The sequence below is a fragment of the Hoplias malabaricus genome, chromosome 13 (genome assembly GCF_029633855.1).
Source record: "Hoplias malabaricus isolate fHopMal1 chromosome 13, fHopMal1.hap1, whole genome shotgun sequence".
In the NCBI taxonomy this organism is placed as follows: domain Eukaryota; kingdom Metazoa; phylum Chordata; class Actinopteri; order Characiformes; family Erythrinidae; genus Hoplias; species Hoplias malabaricus.
Genome location: NC_089812.1, coordinates 33,760,048 through 33,785,317, shown reverse-complemented (window position 1 = coordinate 33,785,317; position 25,270 = coordinate 33,760,048). Strand labels below are relative to the sequence as shown.

Sequence of the window (25,270 nt, the reverse complement as noted above, 5' to 3'; positions counted from 1 at the left end):
TCAAGCAGAGAATTGCAAGTCATATCTGGTCATGTTACTAAATGACTGTGTTAAATTAATATGCATTATATTAGTTTTAACCCTGATGATTATGACCTCATTAGTGACCTCATTTTTCTGTCTGACAGTGATACACTGGTTTCCTGCAGGTCATTTCCTGTGATTAGCCATTTTACTTTTTAATAAACGAGTTTGTTTGGAGGAAAGAACATCCAATTTTCCCTACACTGCGTCCACAAGGTGGATCAAGGTGTGTCTAAGTGGACAGTGAGCAGGCACCATTTGTAAACACTCCAGCAGCCCTTGATATGATTCACTCACACCAGCACAGAACACAACAACCATGTGAAATGAATGGCCCTATGGTGATTGTAACCATAGTGTTGAAGTTTTTTTTTTTTTTTTTTGGCAGTCATTTTTAATCTATTAATGATTACACTCACATTTTAACATATTCACTGTGAATGAATGGCAGTACTGATTTAGATCATGTATTTACCTAGTTTACAGTTATTCTACACTTTTACTAAAAATATTTGATCAATTTTAGTAGTTAAATGTGATTGTTAATAGTAGAATAAGACACTGTTAACCAAGAAAACTAGATTTACTTGTAGTTATTCCACAGTATGGAAGTTGTGTTCGTATTTTTCCCATCTAGCGGCGACAGAATGCAACTACTGCAGCATATAACATGAAACTCATTCATTCATAATCTGTAACCCTCAGACACAGAGAGAACACACCACACTCCTCACAGACAGTCACCCGGAGGAGACCCACAAAGACACAGGGAGAACACACCACACTCCTCACAGACAGTCACCCGGAGGAAACCCACGCAGACACAGGGAGAACACACCACACTCCTCACAGACAGTCACCCGGAGGAAACCCACACAGACACAGGGAGAACACACCACACTCCTCACAGACAGTCACCCGGAGGAAACCCACGCAGACACGAGGAAAACACTAACGTGAAACAGAAAATCTTAATAAGAAACTGGCAAATAAGTAAACACCTTCAGGGTCGTGGTTGGATGTTGATGTTTGATTGGAGACAGAATCGATTGCTTATCCTTAGTGTCCCTGATGTGTATCTGAATTTTTAACTTGTATTTTGGCAACTGAAACTGGCCTATTGAGTTTAAGCAACTTCAATATTTTCAAAATTATATTAAGCTTGATTATTTGTACGATTATTATGATTATAATTAAGCTTAATTATTTTTTATATTTAATTATTAACCTTGAATAATAACAGTGAAAATGTGTTCTTGAAAATTCACAAGTTTAATACAAGAGCAATTACATTCAGGTGCATAATTGCGAAGCGAAATATTCAGAAGTGGAAATCTGAAGACTTAAATTCAAAAGCAAAAAAATTCAGATGCATAATTTCAGTGCAAAAAAATACTTGGACACAGAGTTCTGTGAACAGCCGGCCTCTTTAGCAATGACCTTTTGTGCCAGACCTACTCACAATCAACTATAGACAATACAACTACACAGAATACGGCACTATATCTATGAAATTAAATAACAGCAGCACGGAATGGCAGTGTGTACAAATAAATAGGTATACGCCTAGAATGTAATATACATATGAAGCAGAAAAATATTGCACATCAAGTAAATAAATGAATGTAAGTTGTGCCGTATAAAATATGAATATATTGCACGTCTACATTATTGTAGTATACATGGGTTTATATGAAGATAAGGGTGATGCGTTTTTTTGTGTACGGTGTCAATGGTGGTCTTTTAGACATCTGCCAAGTCAGCAGTCTTCCCCATGAGTGTGGAACCTACAGAGAGACCCTTTAAAGGCCTTTACAGGTGTTTTGAGTTAATTATCTGATTAGAGAGTGGCACCAGGTGTCTTCAACATTGAACCTTCTCACAATATTCTAATTTTCTGAGACACAGAATTTGAGGTTTTCATTAGTTGTCAGTTATAATCATCAAATTAAAAGAAATAAACACTTGAAATATATCAGTCTGTGTGTAATGAATGAGTATAATATACAAGCCTCACTTTCTGAATGGTATTACTGAAATAAATCTACTTTTTCATGACATTCTAACTGTATGACCAGCACCTGTATGTAGCTAATTACTATAGTTTCAAAGCGGAAATGCCCAGCCGTGGCGTTGGCTGTTGCTTTATGGAGTGACCTACAGTGTTTTTCACCGCTGTGTTTAACAGGTTCAGGTTGTCGTTAGTGAGTGAGGACTCCCCTCTGTGTTACGTAGCTGTGCTCTCAACGCCAAGCGCTCAGGGGTTGGTTTCCTCTGATCTATCACTCAGGGCTGCTCCATCTCAGAACGACCTGACCACTGCTGAGAGAGCAGTTCAGAGAGAGTCCAGTGTCCAGTACAGATGCCATCTTCATGAGAATGAGAAATGAGGAGAAACAAAACAAAGGTAGGACTGCTACAGCATGCGCTACGATTTTAAAGTTGATTCTGGAGGCAGTGTAAGATGGATGTATCTGTCCTTCAGACACAGGAAACATGTCTCACTGTGTAAGCTACTGCGGTTAAAGCCAGCCGCCGTTTGAGAAAACACGGTTAAAGTAGCCGCACGTCAGATTTTAGTGCGCGTGTACTAGTGACAGAGCGGTAATACTCAATGCGCGTGAAGACCTGACAGTAAGCCCTTAATTTTAACGGAAAATAACCGCCTTTAAGCGGTTTATATATTGGTCATTTCTAATAAGTGTGTCATACAACCAACAGATATAAGTTCAGTGTTTACTACACTATGTACCTATAAAATGAGGTTATTTTACTGTGTCGTTTTTGAGTAAATGATATTAAAAATCCCCTTGTCATTTTTTTAATGATGACTCAAGGTTGCTGCTTTATAAAATGGTTATTTTGAATAAGTAGTTCATACAACCAACAGATATAGGTTCAGTGTTTGCCACACTATGTACCTATGAAATATGAGGTGATTTTACTGTGTCGTTTTTGAGTAAATGATATTCAAAGTCGCTAACAAGTATCTTGGGCTGAGCTTGATGACAAACTGGAAGGGACAGAGCTGGCAGTATTTCCTGAGGAGACTGGGGTGAAAAATTACTTCATATTTTATAGGTACATAGTATGTTCATAGTTTGATAAACACTGTACTGATATCTGACAGTTGTGTGGACTACTTATTAAAAATAACCATTTTATAAAGCGTAAACTTGACTCATGATAATTAAAAACAATGGAATATTATGGGGAGTTTGAATGTTATTTACTCAGACTATACAGTAAAATCATTCATTCATTCATTATCTGTAACCCTTATCCAGTTCAGGGTCGCGGTGGGTCCAGAGCCTACCTGGAATCATTGGGCGCAAGGCAGGAATACACCCTGGAGAGTAATTTCCCCTGGAGACTAATACGCCGAAACACGACGCGTTTTAAACACGAGGTTCACACCTGTGAGGAGTCAGTGAGACAGCTGTCCAGAGGCTTTTGGCTTATAATTCAATATTATGGAGTTAGCATAAACGGGTGAAGTGCAAGAATACACGTGGCCAAAACCTCATTTATCCCTCACAGAGCCAGAAAGTAAAATGTGATGCGTCACCCCAGTGTTTCAGCCTAGCTGTATTGATTTCCATTCACCAATTCCTCTTACTTTCTGATCCATGCAGAAAGCAGCTGGACCAGGAGCTCCTCCGGCAAGCAGAATGACCGAGGGTGTGGAGGCTCCTCAGAGCCAGAGTGTCACTTTGAGTAACAACTTCAGCAGCCGCCAAGTGAAAACCTCTCCTGATGCCAGCCATGATCCAGGACAGAGCCAGAAAGACAGCTGTGAACCTGAAGAGCAGGATGGCCAGGAGGAGGAATCGGCCTGTCTGCCCGAGAACGTGCAGTACTCGGCTGTTGAAGCAGCGGAGAGGTGCAGTGGGCATTTGGCTCCAGACGGAGGGTGGGGTTGGGTGGTGCTGGCTGCCACTGTCCTTGTCCTGGCGCTAACACTAGCGTTCCCCTCCTGCATCGGGATCTTCTACACAGATCTGCAGAACCAGTTTCAGGCAAGCAACACGGAAACGTCCTGGGTGCCGGCCATCATGACGGCGGTGCTACACGCAGGAGGTAGGAATGGCATTGTGGTCAGAAATGGATCTGAAAACAGCAGTTCATCTCCAACTCTGTAAATGCCGTCACAAAGCACTCTGTACTGTACCACAGAGTAAACAGTGATAGTTCCCTTAAGAGCCACCATTTTAAACAGATTTGTGAGGGTAATAAATATATAAAAAGCTTACAGTTAAGGGCTTTTCCTGGAAACTCTACATTACAGTCATGTGGAAAGGGTTGGGTTCCTCTGCTTAATTATATTTTGATGATTTTGTCCGTTATGAAAATACGTTTTGAAAAAATAAGTGAGATATTTATAATAACGCGAACATGAATTCATGTATAACATACAATTTGGCACAGAGTGATGGACCAACAGTTGTTCTTCACTGGTACAGTTTCATGATGGAGAACATTGCTGGAGTGAGAAGGTCCGATGCTGTAATTTTATAATCATATCAGAGGAGTTGCTGATATGAGATCACAGGCAAGTTCTTTCTGCACCCTTTGGGAGATCATCAAGTTCCTGACAAAACCGAGCGAGGCAGGAGGGTGTTCTACCTGCCGTCACGGCCCATTGTTCTACTGTGAGAACGTAAGATCATCTTTCCACTGCTGTCTCTGCTGGAAAAGCCAAAGCATTGGCAAAACAAACGTGATCTTCCGAATCAATCTACGCACAGTGCTGCATCCTGCAAGTCTTTGTTTTTAACAGGGGTGGTGTTCACTTCTGGGTTGAGATTAAAGGAGATAAAGACACTGGTAATTTATTATTGGACCTTGTAAGTGCTTTGATGGCCACAGAAATGGCAAAGACAGCAGTGATTAGTCACGACAGTTTGAGCCTCATTTGCAGTCAGTACAGCGAATGAAAAGGTGATGATATACCGTGGAACTCTTAAATAAATAATTAATAAATATTAAAAAATAATCAACATTGGCGAATATTTTCAGGAAAACACTGGATATAAATAAGAGCTCACGGTTCCCGATATTAGTTCAGCTTTACTCTAAACAGCTTGATGAGATTAAGAATTAAACATGTGCCTTTATGATTTCTAAGAGAATATTTGGCGCTGTAGCAAGTGCGATGTTTAATATTCGCTTACGACGTACAGTGCCTTTTGAGCGAGGAAAGAAAATCATCGCTAAAAGAACGCTACACCGGTGTGACATCGTTCCTTAAGTATAAAGAGTAATTGGAGCTCATTTCACCCCACATCAAAGAGCCTTTGTAATACTGAAAGCCCAGTTCATTAATCTGATTGTTCACACTCAGCTTTGATTTGAGGGATAAGGATTATTTTGTTCATTTTAATCTGGCACTATGAACAGAGCAGGGCAGAGTGCCTGTGAAAGCTCAAGTTCCCTTTTATATTTATGACTGGGGATATTCATCATTGGTGCGAAGGACACCGAGTGCTGACCTTCCATTGCAACTGTCATCAATTGTCTTTACAGGGTTAATCTCCATATGTGTAATGATGCTAAAACGGATGATCTGTAATTCAAATACGTCCATTGTCATCTGTTAGTGTTTGGGTATTTGGCTGTGGTTTGGCAGGGTTTTTCTAACAATACCAGTTCTCTTCTCCAGGTCCTGTCTGCAGTGCCCTCGTGGAGAGCTACGGTTGCCGTGCGACTGTAATGGTGGGTGGGATCCTGAGTGGTATAGGAATGATAGCCAGCTCTTTTGCGCAGACCATGATGGAACTGTACATTGCTTCTGGTGTCATCACAGGTTTGTCTGACTCAGGAGTCAATGTTTCTCTTACCCACTCTTGTAGTAAAAGGTGCACATTGCCACGTATAACAGCAATTACTACACTGAACAACCACTGGATCATGAACACCTACCTTGTACCTCATTGGTCCACCTTGTAAGATGTAAAACCAGACACTGTAGTTCATCTGTTGCTGCGCAGATTGTTTGTCGTCCTTTAGTCCTTCATCAATGGACAGGATGCCGCTCACACGATGCTGTTGGTTGGTGGATAATTCTAAGTTCAGCAGTGACAAAGAGGGCTTTAAAAACTCTAGCAGCACCGCTGTGTCTGATCCACTCGCACCAGTACAACACACACACATCAGTGCCACTGCAGCGCTGAGAATGATCCACCACCACATCACACCTATTCTGTGGGGGTCCTGACCTTTTGAAGAGCAGAGTGAAGTAGGGATAAGAAAGTATGCAGAGAAACAGGTGGACTACAGTCTGTAATTGTAGAACTAGAAACGTAGACTTTGACTTGGACAAACCTTATTATCATTCTTTGTACACAAGTGTTTTCAGAATTTCATTGCAATGGGCTCACAAATGTACAGCAGCACAGGTTTTAAACAATAAAGTGTATAAGTGAGAGTTAAGATAATAAGATATCATATATAGGAAGTACAATGTAGGGTGTAAGATATATATTTATAAAAATAAAATAGTAAAAGGACTGGAGCCCCCTTCAGGGTGTATTCCTGCCTTGCACCCAATGATTCCAGGTAGGCTCCGGACCCACCGCGACCCTGAACTGGAGAAGGGTTACAGACAATGAATGAATGAATAAAATAGCAGCATTGGATAAATATGAAGATACAGGGGTTGGACAATGAGAGTGATGGCTTCAAATCCCAAAAGCCTGGTTTTAGACCACAGTAATTTATTAGTACGGTGTAGGGCCTCCTTTTGCGTCCAATACAGCGTCAGTTGGTCTTGGGAATGACATACACAAGTCCTGCACAGTGGTCAGAGGGATTTGAAGCCATTCTTCTTGCAGGATAGTGGCCAGGTCTCTACGTGATGCTGGTGGAGGAAAACGTTTCCTGACTCGCTCCTCCAAAACACCCCAAAGTGGCTCAATAATATTTAGATCTGGTGACTGTGCAGGCCATGGGAGATGTTCAACTTCACTTTCATGTTCATCAAACCAATCTTTCACCAGTCTCGCTGTGTGTATTGGTGCATTGTCGTCCTGATACACGGCACCGCCTTCAGGACACAGTGTTTGAACCATTGGATGCACATAGTCTTACTGGTGCAATGTGGAGTTAATGAAGATTGTCCACCAGACTGCTCCAATTTAGCCATGAAACCTCCCACACTACAATGACAGGTGTTTCAGCTTCACTGCTCCTGTACGGTCAGTGGAGCTGATAAAATGGACAATGGGTGCAGATACAAGGTAGGTGTTCCTAATCTAGTGATTGTTCAATGTATAACCAGCGGTGTAAAACATTCATGTCGGTATTCAAGTTAAAACAGAGTTCTAACAGGGTTCAATTGTGAAGCCTTCTCCAAAATGCTTGGTGAATGTCATCTAAGATTTCCCTCTCACTCCACAGGACTGGGATTTTGTTTGTGCTTCCAGCCCTCCGTCACCATGGTCGGTCACTACTTTGTGCGCCGCCGTGCCTTCGCAAATGCGCTCTCCTCCACGGGCACAGCGCTGGGCCTGAGCACGCTGCCTCTCCTGGCCAATTTCCTGCTGTCCCAGTTCGGCTGGCGGGGTAGCTTCCTGGTGTTAGGTGGGATCCTACTGAACTGTTGTGTGTGTGGGGCAGTGATGAGACCCCTGAGGGCCAAACCAAACACGAAGCAAATGCCAATTAAGCCTCCCCCCCAAACCAGCGGTCTGTATGACCAGAGGGAGGGGCTAAAGAGCCGTTTGCAGAGACGCATCTCTGGATTATTGCCTTTCTTGCGCAGGCACATTGCCTTGGACCTGATTCACACCCATCCCCGTTATCGTGCCTTTGCCCTGGGTGTGTCGTGGATGATGCTGGGCTTCGTGGTGCCGCTGGTCTACTTGGTGCCCCATGCTACCGCACATGGGATAGAACAAGATGATGCAGCCTTGCTGATGGCCATACTAGGACTGGTCAACATCTCAATCAGACCGACGGCAGCTTTGATCTTCGGACATCCACGTTTCCGGGGCAGCCGCTCCTTCGTGTACCTGTTTGCAGGTGCCCTCCTCCTCAATGGCCTGAGCAACTGTGTGTGTGGGGTAGCCACAAATTTCCATGTGCTGCTGGCTTATGTGCTAACATTTGGTGTCTCCATGAGTGTTGTGGGTTCATTGCTCTTCACTGTGTTGATGGAGACGGTAGAGATGAGCCGCTTCCCTGCCGCTCTGGGTCTGATCAGCATCATGGAGAGTGTCACAATACTGCTGGGCCCGCCTCTAGCAGGTGACTATGTCTATATCTATATCTATCTATATATATATATCTCCAAAATAGTAAGTTTATAGAAAGGTAAAAAACCCTTTAACTTTCAGTGGAAATCAATGTAAAATGATTTATTTGAAGAAATTTCAAAGCATTTTATTGCTATTATTTTGATTAACTTTGGACAGCAATAATATGTGATTTGTTTATTTCATTCATTCGTTGTCTATAAGTGCTTATCCAGTTCAGGGTCGCACAACCTGGGTGGGAACACACCCTGTAGGGGGCGCCAGTCTTTCACAGGATGATACACACTCACACCTACAGACACTTGAGTCTCCAATCCACCTACCAACTTGTGGTTTTGGAGCATGGGAGGAAATCGGAGCACCCAGAGGAAACCCACGCAGACACAGGAAGAACACACCACACTCCTCACAGACAGTCACCCAAAGGAAACCCACGCAGACACAGGGAGAACACACCACACTCTTCACAGACAGTCACCCGGAGGAAACCCACGCAGACACAGGGAGAACACACCACACTCTTCACAGACAGTCACCCGGAGGAAACCCACGCAGACACAGGGAGAACACACCACACTCCTCACAGACAGTCACCCAGAGGAAACCCACGCAGACACAAGGAGAACACACCAAACTCCTTACAGACCCCCTGGAGTGGGACGTGAACCCACAATCTCCAGGTCCCTGAAGCTGTGTCACTACCTGCTGTAGCCGCCCCATTTGTTTATTTGCTAGTAAATAAAACAGCTGGGTGTACGTCCTCTAAATGTGGTTATTCTATCATTTTAGGTTTAGTAAACATGTTGTATCTCAATGACTGAAAATGTAGAGGAGAGCATCCACTTGTAAAAGGAATTTTACATCTTTTATCAGTGCATGTGTGAGTGTGCACACGAGGGAAGGAAGCGAGGGTTAAATGCTGTGTGACTGGGTCCTGGCTCAGGGCCGATTTCATCGTAGGTTAATAGACATCCAGCAGACCACAGACTCAGCATGATCCTCTCAGGTTTCCACTGTCATGGCAACTCAAATGTCACTCTGATGGGGGAAGGCCGTGTCTCTGTGGCCCATCAGTGATCTCGCTGCTGATCTCCTAAACCACTATTAGATTATCTTCTCATCCTAAATCACCTCTTTCTGCTGTCCTACAGGGGTGCTGGTGGACTTCACTGGACAATACAGCTACGTGTTTTTCGCCTGCAGTGTCTCTGTCTCTACGGCTGCTCTCTTCATCATGGTGTCTTTCTACTGGTTGGACAGACACAGCTGCGTTGAAAAGAGGCCGTTCTCAACACAATACAATCATACCCAGACGCCTGACCTCAACCTCGGTATCGATGGCGGTAGCTGCCAAATGCCTTTAAATGTGATGATGGATGAAGGTGCTGAGACTGACGTGTGAAGCAGGGGTGCCCAGCTTTGATTGTGGAGCACCAGGTGTCCACCACAGTTTGCTGATTTCGCTGCTCATACACTGTTTTTAGTAACCAAATGTCATTTTAAAAAGAAATCAACATAATTGGAAAAATGAATATTGCAAAGCACAGAGGAACCTTTAAATACTGGTAGAAATAGAACGTCTCATTGTCTTGCGTAGAGGTCAGGCAGCCATCCACTTTGACTCATTCTTGAAGGCTATGGCTCTAGAAATGATGGATTGGAGGCTACTACTGTCCACATCGATGAAGTTCTCACTAAAGGCCACTCATAAGCACTCACTCTAAACACTAAAATAAGGAGCACTGGAAATGGTGGGATTAGGACATTATTTTTGAGTACAAATGCACCACTGAACAAATCCCTTTAAGGCTAATCACTCTGGTTCCATCAGGTGTTTGAGCAGATAAATCACTCAGTCGTGCTGCACTAAGGTTCTACAGGACACCACTTGTTTAATTGTATTTCTGCACATGCCATGAGCAATAATACACCCTTTTATCACGAGAGACCGTAGCTGTTAAAATGTATGCTGGTAACAGTTGGGATAATTTGTCTCAACACTATTGCTAACATTTCACTCTTATTCATTTTCACTCCTCATTGTATCATCTCCTCTCATCCCTCTGGTGCCCTCTTGTGGTCAGTTAAGGTCTTACACTGTGGAAAGTTGATTTGCACATGGACAAAACTGAGCTGAATATGAAGTAGCTTGTAACATATTCACTTACTCATGGTTAAACGCCTATTTCTCACATTCTCACTCAGTTTGTTACGTCGCCTCAAGGTGGTGCTATTGTACTTTGCATCAACGGCTTGTGCCCTTGTTTTACCAATCAACGCAGTGCAAGGAATGGATCATGTTTAATATATGGATCTTTCCATTTGTTTTTGTACACAAGTGCTTTACACAGTTCTGTCACCTAAGACGTTGCCCTTTACTTGAAGGAATGCTTTCTGATACAAGATAATCTGCCCGAGAGTACACCTGATATAACTGTACACCGTGTTCATTAAAGAATACTGTGAGGAATGTTAAGATACACTTGTGCAATAAGCTGTTTGCTAAATTCCGGATATATTTTTATTTAGATTTGATTTTTTAAAAAATTACATCAAGCTTTAAAGAATGTCGGAGATACTGCTTCTACAAATCAATGACTAATTTATACGTATTAATAAAAGTTAAAATTTAAAAGAGTTTGTTTGCATTCAAATGTATTTTTATAATTCTGGTGATTTTATTTAATAAATACTGCTGTTGATTCCAAAATGTGCTTCACACTGTAGATTCTCTGAGACTAACTCTGAGGTGTGAATTAACATCGCTGGAGACCCTTGTCTGTTATTAAAATTAAACATGTCTTTACCACTTTTTTAATATTAACCATTAGTAGCTCATTTTTTTTCATAATGTAGTTTAATGCTCATTCAGTGAGCACGGCAAGAACAGCTTGTTTTAAGGGTAATAAAGGTGGGTCTTTGGGTCTTTTCGACCTACATTTTCTAGTCTTTAAAGGCTAAGCAGCAGCGATATGAAAGTGTCAAACAAATAAATACAGTGGAGTTTGAGTTCCTAACTTGTGTTTATTGAGAGTCAGAAAACATGTTATTTCTTACTAATTGAAGGAATAAGGTTTAAAAGACCGTTGGTCACCGCCCCCCCAACGGTGTTGGGAAACTCTAATAGGCGTCTTGCCTGTGACGTAGATGGTGGACAACACTCCAGAAGCTGCACTTAATTTAATGCAAAATGACGAAAAGGTGTGTTGTTTTTGGCTGCAATCATTCAATGTACAGTGGGACATCTGTGAACAAATGGCCCAAAGATCCCAAAATATCCAGAAATTGGACTAAATTTGTCCACTTTAAACGGACACTTTGGAAAGGACCATCCGCTCACTCCGTTATCTGTAGCTCATTTCACTGGCGCTTTTCCAACAATATGGGCATGTAAGGACACCAACGAAAGGTGTTCAAGAGCCTCTGTAACATGGAGGTAAACAGGGTAAGGACACTCACTTCGCCTGTTTTAGTTGGTGTTAGTTAACGTTAGCTTGACTCGCTAAACTCGGTGGCTCAGATTATACTCGGCTACGTAGCTGCATTACGGAGGTTTATAGTGTCGGATGAATTCGAGTTCGACTTCGATCACATTTACAAGAATAACGGTACCTCTACATTTGAGTTTAGCTTATTGCTAGGCTATTGTCATGAATAATGTTGGTTATTTAGCTAGATACTGTCATAACAGTCAGCCATAACGGTGTTTTACCGCGGCGTTGTTCAGCTGTTGTCCACCAGTGACGTCACGGTCGCGTTCGAGAATTTCCGTAGCGAGCTCGGGTTTTTCCGTCAATTTAATAAAATTGTCAGTTGTAAAGCAAATTAAGCAGCTATTTTCATTTTTATTCATACTTATATCTGTCAGTAACTACAATAATGTGAAATATTCATGGAGGTTCATTAAGTGGTGCTTAGCGTTTAACAAGTATTGTGTGGCTCATGGAATAACAAAACAGATTCTAATAACATTTCTGCGGCTCCCTCTGAATGGGCAAGTGCTTTAGACTGAGATTGTTGGGTGCATTATTGGCTGTAACCAGGAATGTATTTTGTTTAACTGTTGCAGTGTTGTCAAAGCATCGCAGAACTCCCCTTCATCCAGACAAGGAAACGTCTGTCCAGAATGTGGAATATCATAAATAAAATGCTTACTATATTGAGTTGAACTATATTGAGTTTGTGCTAAACGAAAGTAGGGAGGTTGAAAACGACACTGGCAAATCTATGCTACCATTAGCTCAACTACGTGACACAAGTATGGAATCAGTCCTAACACAAAGCATTTGGTTTTTCAATGTGCGAGCTCTTGGTGTCATTGCTCCTTGAATGCAGCAGGGGGCAGCAGTGCTCCGGTAAACTGTACAGAGGGGCGCTCACTCGAATATAGCGTAATGTTATTCATAGTTTTGTCGTCAGTGTAAAACCTGCAGGAGGTTGTTTTGAAAGATGAGAGTCTGAGCGAGCAGTTTTTATCTGCAGAGGGAGAACACCGAACTGAGCAGGATATTAGAGACAGCTCTGACCACTAGAAACTCTCCTCAGAAAAGACCACAGTCCTGAGGATAAATCAACCAGTCTTTTTTTTGATAAACTCCACGCATAAGCTGAGTCTCACACATTTAACTTGAAGTCTATGTGTACGTCTTTCTCAATGACAAACTGAAATATTGATTTATTTAAACTGCTTAATATCAAACTGAGTTTGTAAGACATCTTAAAAGTTTCGTGTTCCTCCATTCTGCCTTCCTCAACGCAGATAAAGAGACCAGCAGTGTGCATACATTACCCACTTTCATATATCAGCATGTTCTGCTTGTATTTCTTCTGACACCACCCTTGTACATTTAGCCATAACATTAAAACTACATTCTTGTCTGTTTTATCAGAGAGGTGCACATTGTTGCACTACAGTTACAGACTAGAAATCATCTGTTGGTTTTTATGTTAGTTACCTTTAACCCTGTTCTTCTGTGGGCAGGACTCCCAGAAAGCAGCTGTTATTTGGGTTGTGGAAAAGGTCAGAGTGGGGCCACATTTCAGCCAGAGTCCCATACACAAGCCTGGCCCACTACTTCCGTGTTGGGGGGAGAGGTGATGAGGTCACGCCCCTCGCTGCCGTTGTATGCTTAGCTATGTGTGCTTTTAGGTCCTTTACACCTTTATTTGCTACACAAAACATGGGAATTTCTTTTTTACTTCTTCCGAGAACTTACATTTACGTTTCGACACAGCTGCTCGAGCTGAGGGTGGGTACATGAGCTTTGCCTCACGTTAACAAGGACTACTGACGTGCAGACTGACCAATTAAATGTTTACAGAGAAGGTTATCGACCAATAACGGTAGCTCTACAGTCAGACCGTCCAATCAGAAGATTGTAGGCTACTTCACCACGCCCCCTTCTCGCTCAAGCGAACCAAACGGAGTAGGGGAGGGCGGGACTAGTTTGTGAACGAAACTTCTCGAAGTTCTATGTAAGCTCTAGAAAAACAAAATGCCGGACGTTTGTGAAATTCCGCTCGGACATTTTTTTAAGTCTAAAAAAGAGGACATGTCCGGGTAAAAGAGGACGTCTGGTCACCCTAGTAAATAGAGGGACAATACAGCTCTTACGGCCCTATTTTAATAGTCGTAATATAACGTGTTAAACCATGTGTAGAAGATAACATTTCCATCAACATTGATTATGTTTTTTGTTTTAATATTGCAGATATGATTCTGACCCTGGAACAGAGTGAAAGTGCAAATAAAATGTGAACCTTTACATGTAGAACAAATGTGTGCTCCTGTGCAGTCAGTGGAGGAGAGAATGGACGATGTGAGTAAAAAAAAAGTGTTCACAGTATTTTGGCCGCTCAATGTACGTACAATTTCACATTCCAAAATGATCACCACGTTCTGCAGGTTTTGTTTATTTATTTGCACATACTGGACAACTGTTTTAAATCTTATGATGTTTAAACAATGTACAATATGTAAAACTCACTCCTCTTAAAACATGCCGTAAAGAATCTGAAATAAATTAAATTAATGAAATGTAAGGCCCGATGTTGGTATGTACAAATTTCCTGGGCAAATTCTTACAAACCTATATACACACGTGACAAAGCAAACAGTGCTCAATAACTTAAGATGTGCGAAAATCTAACACTAAAGGGGCAAGAAGATAAAGCTAACGAATGCTCCAGAAGTGTGTTTTCAAAGTGCTGGTATAGGTGAGCCTGAAGTTAGAAGAGTAAGGAGGAGCACTGTGAGAAATGTAAGCAGACGTTCTCCCTGTGAGTCAAATCTACAAATGGTGAATGTTCAAATCACCCGCAATAAACAAAAAAAAAAAAAAAAAAAGCACATGGGACAGAGATGAATTCTGAGCAGCCACTAACAATTCTTTAACCGATATACTTCAAGTGACAACGGTCACATTGCACCAAAACAATTTACATAACCATAGCATATAAACAAACAGTATATTTTTTTCCTTTCCACACAATAACCATTTTAAGGATGCTGGTTGGACAAACACGTACTACTGGAAATAGTTGTGTTGGTAGCATACTATACCCCAAGGTAATGGCCTGTGTGTAATATGCTAAAGTAGTGTTCTCTAAGCCAGTAACCATCAAACCACTGAGGTAAAGCAGTGTCCAGACAGAGACAACAGATGGTTAATAATTTATAGGGTCACTACTGAGAGCAGGTGTTCTTTCCGTGCCATTTTGTAAGACCCTGCCTATAACATTCTTAATCAACCACCCTCTGCTCTCTGTATAAAATACTCTAAGGATAATGTAACTCTGATTCCTGGATCACAAAATTCAGTCATTCCAGGCCTTGGAAAGGAGCTGCATCGCTTCCAAACCGTTTCAAGCTTTTTCCTCAAAATGTAATGCAGCTCAAAAAAAAAAAAAAAAAGAATCCCTTTTTTTTTCAAAGATTTTCTAAATCAGTCTTTTCATTGTGCAACTCATCAGACAGAACCAAAAAGAAGCAGTGGCCTGTTTGGGCCCTTTGTCGTTTTGCTGGCTTTCAGTAAGAAAAAAAAAAAAAAAAAAAAGGGGGGCAAAACGTGAAAAATGCTGAGACCTCTTTGGACCTGGGTTCAACTTCAACCAACACATAATAGCATGTGCTACTGTGTCCGACGCGTACTTGTCGAGACACAAACTCGCGAGGCACAACGTTACTGTAGCCCGGTCTCTCAGCCTCTTGCTCACTCACACGCACGTACACGCATACACACTCAGTCATGCACACAGAGCGGCAGGGTTTTCAGATGTCCTTTTCCGTTTGTTTCCATGGTGTCTGGCGGCTTGTGTGGAGGCAGCAGATGGATCTCTCACACGCTGAGGGGCAGCATGCCAGGAGGAGACACGGCTCGAGGGGATGCCATAGCGGTCAGGGCGCCAGGGTCCAACCCATTCACAGTACTGTACAGAACACAGGACAATCAATATCTGATGACATGGTTCAGAGAAAAGCATCACCGTTTTTTTACAGGAGATTTCAGCCATAATTTTTAACCGTAAGAAATCTTTAAATGTAGAGCTTGTGAATATGCTCACAGGTAAAGGTTGCACAGACATCTTTACTTTACATATACACCGTTGGTGAATGAATATTCAAACAGTGTGAAACTAGGTAATATACTCCTCACAGTCACCCGGAGGAAACCCACGCAGACACAGGGAGAACACACCACACTCCTCACAGACAGTCAACCAGAGGAAACCCACGCAGACACAGGGAGAACACACCACACTCCTCACAGACAGTCACCCGGAGGAAACCCACGCAGACACGGGGTGAACACACCACACTCCTCACAGACAGTCACCCGGAGGAAACCCACGCAGACACAGGGAGAACACGCCACACTCCTCACAGACAGTCACCCGGAGGAAACCCATGCAGACACAGGGAGAACACACCACACTCCTCACAGACAGTCACCCAGAGGAAACCCACGCAGACACAGGGAGAACACACCACACTCCTCACAGACAGTCAACCAGAGGAAACCCACGCAGACACAGGGAGAACACACCACACTCCTCACAGACAGTCAACCAGAGGAAACCCACGCAGACACAGGGAGAACACACCACACTCCTCACAGACAGTCACCCGGAGGAAACCCACGCAGACACGGCGAGAACACACCACACTCCTCACAGACAGTCACCCGGAGGAAACCCACGCAGACACAGGGAGAACACACCACACTCCTCACAGACAGTCACCCGGAGTAAACCCACGCAGACATAGGGAGAACACACCAAACTCCTCACAGACAATCACCTGGAGCAGGGCTTGAACCCACAACCTCCAGGTCCCTGGAGCTGTGCGACAGCTATATTCTCTGTTGCGCCACCGTGCCGCCCAAGCAAATTTCAGTCCTATTTAAATTAATACTTAAAGACTCACAAAGACACAGGTTTGAACTACTCACGCTTTGTCAAAATATGTCGTGTGGAGTGAATGAGAGAACTTGGTGGCGTTGCTGTTAATCAGGTTGCCGTTTCCTGTGCTGTAGGGTTTCCTCGCTGCCTGATCCTTGGCAAAATTCCTACATGCAGCCAGCTTGGACTCAAGAGCCTGTGAATGATGCAGAGATGTACATATGCGATTACACCTGCCCACTGAAGACACCTGGCTCTCACAAGCAAGAGGCATGAGGTGGAATGTAAACAATATGCAAGCTGAAGCTTGAAAGAACATGGCAGGAATTACCCCGACTTTCCGTAGCAGGTCACCAACAATGTTGAGGGCAGAGATTCTGGCCGATGGGGTAAGTGGAGAGCTCCCACAACCGTTGGTCAACACTAAAAATTAATATTTCGAAATATTAAATACAAAATACATCATTAAATCTTCTGGTTGAGTATAATTCAACAGGCAGGAAGGAGTGGAACCTCCACTAATGTATACCTTTCTGACTCATGAAAGGATGGTCTATGGTTTTTCCCACTGGTGTAGCTGGAAGAGAAAGGGAGGCCTGAACAGCTGTGTCCATTTTGTCCGTGTCCAGCGTTGGAGAACTGGGTGCTGACATTCTGGTGACATCTGTGGCCCTTTCTCGCACAGCTAACTCCTGTCTTAAGTCTGCGGAACACAGAGATATGACCAATTACAACCTGGTCATACAGATCTATCAACAATTAACAATATTTAACAGAGGGCTTCAGTGTACCTCTAGCCTCGTCCTTCAGTCTCTGAACAGAGACCAGTAGGGACTCCTTCTCATCAAGCTCACTTTCCAGGAAGGCATTCCTCTCTATGGCCTGATTCAGTCGCTGCTCAAAGTCTTCCAGTGATGTAATGGTTGCCCTGTGACAGTCAATGCCCGACATACAACGTACAATTAGGACGGCTTTAGTTGGAGTCGGCTATCGCCGCCCTTAATTAGGTTTATGTGGGATCTCACTAAATTAGAGACAGAACAGGACTACAGGAAGCATGCGTACCTCTTTGCTCTCTCCAGGTCGTCGTTGGCCTGTTCCAGCTCCCTGACATATTTATGTAGCTGCTCCTTGATACACCGTGTCTGGCCCAGGTCATCTTCCAGCATGGAGATCTGCTTATAGCTCTGTGCGTACTGCTGCTCCAGTTTTTCCTGCACAACACAGACAGGCACACAGAGAAAGAATTGTGTGTACAATTGGAAAACTGCTGTCCTGTACTACGGTGTAAGGACCTTGCAAACTACCCTCTAATTTATCACAGCACTTAAGGGTCAGATCAGATGTATCCTACTTCTAAGATGCCAAACCACCATTACTATCAGCAATTATCAGTGTGTTTTGTGTGAAAGTTTGCCAAGTTGTACGTTTTCTATTTTCTCCTACTTAATCCTAACATCCAATTACAGTGCTCTAAAAGATTACCTCTAGGGCGTTTTACAGCATGCACTGGGCTTCTAGCCAGAATATACTGTCAGCTGATTCTTTATGTCAAGTTGATTTCATTATGTATTTAAGAAATGTTCTTGTTGGAAGATAAAGGAGGTTTCAGGGGGTAAGAATACATTTCAGTACTGTTATATCACAATGCAATATGTGTCAATGTGCATTGTGGCCAGTCAGAGTCATGAGAATTGAAACAGCTTATCCTCAAACCCCTAAAATGGGGTTCACCCAGCAGGTGAACGTACGAAGATGTTCATACCTTTAGGCTGTCCACCTCACTCTTGAGCCGCTGATTCTCTACCTGCAGGTCTCGAATACGGTGCTCTGCCTGACCCAGCTGTGCTTCTAGCTCTGCCTCCAGTTCACGACTGCCTTCTTGGAACTCCTGCAGCTCCTCCTGAGCATCATGGTAACTGTAGCAACAAACACACCCAAAGCAGACAAGCTCAATACCCAAGAGGCACCACCGTGGCCCAGCCCATTCGGAGCTTTATGTATTCATCACTTTAACTACAGCATGCGCACTCGAACACAGACTGACACAAAGTAGGGGCGCATGATAATTTAGGGCCTGACAGCTGCTCCTACTGTGAATAATGAATTACAAATTATGCTCAGTCAGAGCCGTACACATTTTAGTGAAGAGGAGGGTGTGCTGCAGATAAGTGATGTCTAATACCCGGTCCCACATGAATTCAAATAAGTCAAACCCGCATTTAGCAATGGCTGGTCTTTGCTCTGAAAGAATACACAGCACTCATGTCATGTTAAGATGTCAAAAGAAGAGGTCAAAAGAAGTGGAGTTACGTAAAATTAATGGGTTAGCCAAATGTGCTCACACTGTATCCAGTTGGTTAACAAACCTGCGGTTCTCCATGACCCCTGAGAGGTCATTGACTGCAGAGGGGGAACCCTGTGCGTGGCAGGAAAAAACCCATCGAGCTGAAAGGCCTTTCCTGAGGAAAAGCTTCACTCTGTGGCACGGTGCATTACGATCCTGAAGAATGACTTGACCCCAACCAAATATATTTTCAACGGCTGGAATTAGCAACATGTTTAAAATCACTGTTGAGGTAATGGGTACCGTCTCCCCTGGTCAGTGACCTGACAAAAAAAATCCCTGTCATAAATAATTGTGGAAATTTCAGCTTACTTTTTACCCATGTTTTCTCTGTTTATAACCGTGCCACTCAATTTATACTTACACTGATATTTAGACACAGTTAACTGTATAAGCAACATTTTCAAAAGCCATGTGTCCTTTCAGTCAGCACAAAGGTCCTTTCCCTTTGCACATTTCTGCCACAGCAGCTACATGGTATAAGCCTCAGCATAAACTGACACAACAAGACTACAGGAAATAGCACTAAAACAAACCTCAAGACACTTTCCGGTTCTTCTAACACTTTGGCTCCTCACCCAACTTAAGTACAGTAGGTTACAGTGTAGTAAAGACAGAGTGAAAAACACAAAATAAACGTTGCTTAAGTGAATGGCACAACACCTTGTGCTGGCATTGGGGCAGTTAAAGTATTCACATTTAAAATATGTTTTTGTTACATTCTACAGCAGGGAGACCTACTTCTAGCTACAAATACAATTTAAAACTTACAATCTGCAGTAAAACTGTGTGTGTGGTTGCCACATGTTTGCCATGTTATTTTTGCACGGTGGTTGATGTTTTTCTCCTTCCTCTGTAGGACATTCCTGGGGTTTTAACACTTCCTTTGTTCCACCAAAGCTTAGCAGTGACAGACCAGTGGAGGAGCCCATGTTCAGAAGTGTTGTTGAAGTCATTTCCAAACTGAACAGAAGCTAAGAGCTGTGGATCAATCTGACAGCCTCATGCTAGCACTGAATGTGCCTGGGCCCAGAGCTGCTTCTGGTTTCATGACAAAGACAGACCCTACTGTGATCAACGATAAAGTTTAAATAGCAAAGCTGTAACCAATCCAAAAGTGTAGAATCAAAAACTGCATAATGTAGAATCTCCTTTCAAGATGACGTCTTGAAAGATGATGCGACAAAAATGGAGAGATCTGAAAGTAAAACTAAACCCTTTTAAAGCTGGTCATCACAGATAGCGATTATGCAACAACAGGTCTGAGCCGTGTTATGTTAAGTTCATGGTCAAGCTCAGTGCTGAGGGAAGATCTAGATAATCCCTTAGTCATGCCAACTTTTAAACTGGGGTTTTAAACAGGCTGCATCTGAACTAAAATCTACTGTCAAAAAAAAAACAGAGATCTCCTAAAGAATATGTAGAACTCCTGTCACCTTTAAAATGAACTAGGTCAGGAATAATATCCCCCAGGGGCTAAGGAAGCTCTCGCCAGAATACGAAAACAGGAGACAGGACATAAACACAATGACACTTCTACAATGACACAATTCCATTTGTGTTAACGTCAGAAAACAGTACAGAAACAAGTCATAAAGACTCCCCTTTATGTAACTGCAAGCTAAGTGACACTGTTCATGTGTGTGCCAGACTATGCAAATGTAGGTAAACTTACTGGGAGATACAGAATAACACTGTACAGAACAGCACCATGCTACATTGTGTCAGCCCAACGTACTGCCTAGGTTTTCATTCCTTTCAGCCCTACAGAAAGGTGCCATGGAACCATTTAAAGCTATTCTCCTTTTATGTCACCTGTACAGGAACAACAATAATAACAGGAACCTAAAGTGCAGCAGTGACCTGGTAAATGCCAATCACCTTCTGTTCACATGCATCAAAATGTCACATACAGGCTTAAAGTAGTAATTTAGCAAGATTATTATTGGCCCATTTATTGTTATATAACACAGTAGGAAGCATTATCCAGTGCGTGTGTTGATAAAGAAAGACTAAACGTTTAAAAACTCATCATTAAAAGCTTACCTTTTCTTGTATTTGAGAGATAAATTTTTCCAGTACTCAATTTCCTCATCTTTTGAGGAAAATTTTGGCATCATCTCGGTTTCCATCGTAGAAATCTGTAGGAAAAACAAACAGCAACAAAAGTCAAATGCAGTTTTTTTCTTCTAAATCCACATCTGAAAATGAAGTTGTTCGATACAAATTATAAATGCTCAAAGAAACAGTGGGAGCTTCATAAAATAATATTGTAAATTGTTTGTTTACAGACAAAGAAAACACCAATACCGCCAACTCCTCCCTCCACAGTCTCTCACAGCTACTTAACAGAACCACATTGTGAAGAATGAGCAAAGCAAATGTAATTGATTTGTATTGCGGTGCGTTGCTTGGGCTCTGAGTTAATAAAACATTCCTCTTGCTGACAACAAACCGCTCATTAACCGTCTTCATCGTGTTTGGAAGAGAGTATTTGAACATGCACAAAAGCATAGCATTCCTCTGAGCAGGGGCCTATGTTTACTCACAATTAGCCCAACTCCAAATAACGGTCACTTTGTGCGCACCCCAGAAGTCTTGAATAAACTGGAACATTAGTTACCATTTTCGTTCTTAAACATCTTCTATTATCTATTGACCATGATTAAAGATCTCTGTATTAACTGCCTATTACACAAATAATACCTGGTACTGGCTGCACACAGCTGTTCTGTCAGCCTGTCCAAACTGACCTTTGATACGTGGACATAGCTTTTAGCTTTAAATGTGTTTGCATCAGCAGGCCTTTCAGCCTGAACGCCATTAAATTACATTTTGGTGTTGCATCCAAGGGTATGACTACAGCTCTGGTTAACACAGGCTCTTTTACAGGCCCAGCAGTCTGAGAAGAAATATTTCACACTCATGTGTTCTGCCTTTACAAGCAGGCTTGAATGTTGTGGTATGCCCAGCTAAAACAAACCGCTTCCTCCAAATTATTTCTCGACCCCGTTCCTTCATGTGGCACATCTTCAAAAATTCTAGAAAGCTGCTAAAACTGATGAGAGGCATGAAAGATGTATTAGTGTATCAGAACTAAGCCCTAATCTGAAACACTGCTTTAGCTCATCGAAAGATCTGGTAAGATGCTATAATAATAAAAAAATACAGCTGTTAAACACACACTGCAGCCTGGTTCCCAAAATAAAAACCCACTTGACAGACCATTAAACCAGAAGCAAAACTCATCCAATGAACAACCACCAAAAGAAACATCACCAAAATAAAGAAAACAAATTATATACATATATTACTTTTCCCTTTTGGTATTTTACAAGCTTCATGTGCAGATTTTGCCACTTGTAAAGTTCATGTGGATTAATAAACATGTATGAAATATAGAAGTCACGGCTAGTTCCATATGGAGAGTAGTGGGAAGGTAATACGTTTCCTACAGAATTACATGGTGTCGCATTGTGAATAATAATACACAGATATTTAAGAATAGGGCTGGACAATAACTGAACAATATAAAATGTTTCAATAACAATGACATGGACCTTCTACACATTATCAATATATATTAATTACAGCATCTGTCACCGAGTGACGGTCATCACAGAGTGCTGCCATCAGTGGTTGTTGTTTGATGGTAATGTCATGTTGCTTCCAGTTCTTGGTAGTGTTTCTGTGGCCTGTTTAGTGTTCATATCCATATCGGAAATATATTGCATTGACAGTAATAAAGAAATATATTGGGTTAATAATTTTGTCCATATCTTCAAGCTCTATTTACGAATAATAACCTAGCGCCACCTAGACATTCTGCTCTTTGTTGGCTTTCAATCTTGGAGCCACTACATTTTACAAGAAAACAAATCAATCGCACTCACGTTTGTCAAAATATTAAAAGCAACAAAGAGCCCATGTCAGCCATTTTGTGTTTTCACTGTAGGAGTACAGTTCAGTACGGTCGTTTGGAAATAAGGGAAGAATGTACAAATGTATTTGGAAAACAAGACAGTGCCAATTACTACTACGGTTACATCTTTGTCTTCAGGGGTCACTGGCTTCTCTGTTTTCATTTTAACTTACAACTACCAATGTCAGTGTAAACTAACGTTCATGATCTCAAGTTAAATGGTGAGCTTCTGTACTCCAGCAAGTTCACTTTTTTCGGACTAAACACAGGAAACGAAAGTGGGATGTTGCTTTTGAATGTCTTCTAGTTTTTCTCATCCGCTCCTCGGGCTGTGACTGTAGTAGAGTGGGGACTCTCTGAGGAAGGGCCAGATTCTTTGGTCATTACATTATTTCCTGGAACTCCTCAGTGGAGGACAACACAGCAAACAGACCTGAGACCTGCTGAGAAAGCAGTCTGAAAAAGACCTCTGCCCCAAAATAGCTTTATAATAATAGGCTTAAAATAAACACAAACCCTAAACACTAAGCTATGGCGGGGTTTAAATCTAAAAACAGATTTCAACGGTTTGTGGCCGTTTAAGGCTAAGATGAGACATAAACAGCTCTGAGAAGCAACGTTAACAAGAGAGATACCACCCTAATAACATTTTCTGAGGCGGCAGGACAGATGTAATGTGTGTTTGTTGTTTAAAACGAACACATGCAGCGCTTTTAAACGTTTAAAGTTCGAGGAAGTGTCAATTTACTCATCGTCGGGTCTTCGTTGTCTTTTTAAATCAAGGGTTACACAGCGTTTATGTCCAACCTAACGTTTCCTATGAAGCTAAAGATGGCTAGCTGTCTCAATTAAATAACGTTAAGTTACCGTTAACCGTTAACGATTAACGTTAACATTACTGAGTGACAATTAGTCAAAAGCTAGTTCTTAACCACATAAACCTTAAGCACTATCCGTGCAGGAATGTCACTGAAATACGCTAAACACCCCAGTTACTCTGTGTTTTAAACGGTTGACAGCCACGAAACGTTAGGAGACATTCTCCTCAGGCCGAGGCTATGCCGCCGGATTTTACTCAGTTTCACAGCTCGCGAGATGAAACAAAACAAAACACACGCTTTACATGGCAAATAACCGTATAAATCACGCTTTACCTTATCATTTACCTGAACATGCCCAGTTCGCGCAGTCAGCTCCGGTTCAAACCCTGAGATCTCCGCCGGTCCACAGCCCGCTCTTCACCAACAGATCATCTGACTCCCAGAGAACCGGGCTTTTGAATCGGCTCTTCTAGACGATTCAGACAAACCGATTGAAAAAGATTCTTTTGAATCGAACTTTGGAATATATGAACTAAAATGTAATGTTAAAAACACAAACGGATATATTAATTAAAAATAGGCTGGATTTAAGCCGCGTTATTAAAATCAGAACATTAATTAGGTAATTAGAACATCAAAACTAAAACTTTAAACCAGTCTATTTTTGTTGAGATTCCAGAAACAATTTCAAAAGTAAAGTAAGCATAAGCTGTAGTATATATAACATTTCATAACCATTCATTCTTATATTGCATTATATTGTTCCAGTTGTGCAAATATAATGTCATTACGGGCCCACCCACCTAATGAGCGAAAATGAATCACAGTTAAAAGAATCGGCTCCCTGAATCAAATTCCCCATGACTACAGTCAAAACGCCAACGCGGCTCGTGAGTTTTTTCAGAGGAGGCAGTTTCCGGTAAAATGACACACGCAGTGACATCACCACGGACGAGACTGACGTCAATGACGTCTTAATGAAAAACGTGCTTCTCTTTTTTCATTTTTAAAGGGATATTCAAACTGAAAATGAATAACATATTCATACAGATACAAAACAGGCTACTGACCAATGGCAGCCAAATCAACTGTTACTTATATTGGCAGTTCTGGGCTTTTGCCAGTAAAAAATGTATATAACCATGCTTCATCAACCATAGATATTAGAAATATTGTGGTTGCTTGTACGTGAGTGGGCTGGGTCCTATGTAAAGCTCTAATAGACTTTCATAGGATAATTTATATTCTGTCCTGTGTACAATAACAATAACACTGGTATGCAATAAACAGATAAATACATAATTAAGTAAATAAATTAGCAAAGAACCCAGGTTTCTCACTTTACATCAATCAATCTAAGCATCTGATTTAATTGAATTAAAGCTGTACTAGCAGTAACTGTAAATACTGCATGTCTTCAAGAAAGATCCATAAATTATCAAATGGACAAATAAATCAGTATGCGTGGGTTTCCTCCGGGTGACTGTCTATGAGGAGTGTG

General features: G+C 42.0%; 2 protein-coding genes across 3 annotated transcripts; one reads left to right on the top strand and one right to left on the bottom strand.

The window, feature by feature from the left end:
* The first annotated feature begins 2,165 nt into the window (after positions 1-2,165).
* slc16a5b (solute carrier family 16 member 5b) lies at positions 2,166-11,017 on the top strand. Its single transcript, XM_066642070.1, has 5 exons — positions 2,166-2,431; positions 3,660-4,104; positions 5,687-5,830; positions 7,423-8,271; positions 9,431-11,017. The coding sequence occupies exons 1-5, from the start codon at positions 2,411-2,413 to the stop codon at positions 9,679-9,681; spliced, it is 1,710 nt and encodes a 569-aa protein (XP_066498167.1). The 5' UTR covers positions 2,166-2,410; the 3' UTR covers positions 9,682-11,017.
* A 3,063-nt stretch (positions 11,018-14,080) lies between these two features.
* Positions 14,081-24,234, bottom strand: ndel1b (nudE neurodevelopment protein 1-like 1b). Of its 2 annotated transcripts, none has more exons than XM_066643071.1 (9): positions 24,115-24,234; positions 21,073-21,167; positions 18,445-18,598; positions 17,745-17,893; positions 17,471-17,607; positions 17,209-17,382; positions 17,011-17,102; positions 16,730-16,875; positions 14,081-15,707 (listed from the first exon to the last, which is right to left on the bottom strand). In XM_066643071.1, exons 2-9 carry the CDS (start codon positions 21,156-21,158, stop codon positions 15,617-15,619), a joined length of 1,029 nt encoding a protein of 342 aa, XP_066499168.1. In that variant the 5' UTR covers positions 21,159-21,167; positions 24,115-24,234; the 3' UTR covers positions 14,081-15,616. The 2 variants fall into 2 exon arrangements, with proteins under 2 accessions (XP_066499168.1, XP_066499169.1); XM_066643072.1 differs by having other exon boundaries at positions 24,103-24,232.
* Between the last annotated feature and the right edge of the window lie 1,036 nt (positions 24,235-25,270).

Coding starts and splice junctions, on each gene's coding strand:
- slc16a5b (XM_066642070.1), top strand. CDS start 2,411: ATGAGGAGAAACAAAACAAAG. Junction 5,831..7,422: donor TGCTTCTGGTGTCATCACAG/GTTTGTCTGACT, acceptor CTCACTCCACAG/GACTGGGATTTTGTTTGTGC. Junction 8,272..9,430: donor GCTGGGCCCGCCTCTAGCAG/GTGACTATGTCT, acceptor GCTGTCCTACAG/GGGTGCTGGTGGACTTCACT.
- ndel1b (XM_066643071.1), bottom strand. CDS start 21,158: ATGGAAACCGAGATGATGCCAAAATTTTCCTCAAAAGATGAGGAAATT. Junction 16,876..17,010: donor ACCTGCTACGGAAAGTCGGG/GTAATTCCTGCC, acceptor CATCATTCACAG/GCTCTTGAGTCCAAGCTGGC. Junction 15,708..16,729: donor ACGACATATTTTGACAAAGC/GTGAGTAGTTCA, acceptor TGTTCTGTACAG/TACTGTGAATGGGTTGGACC.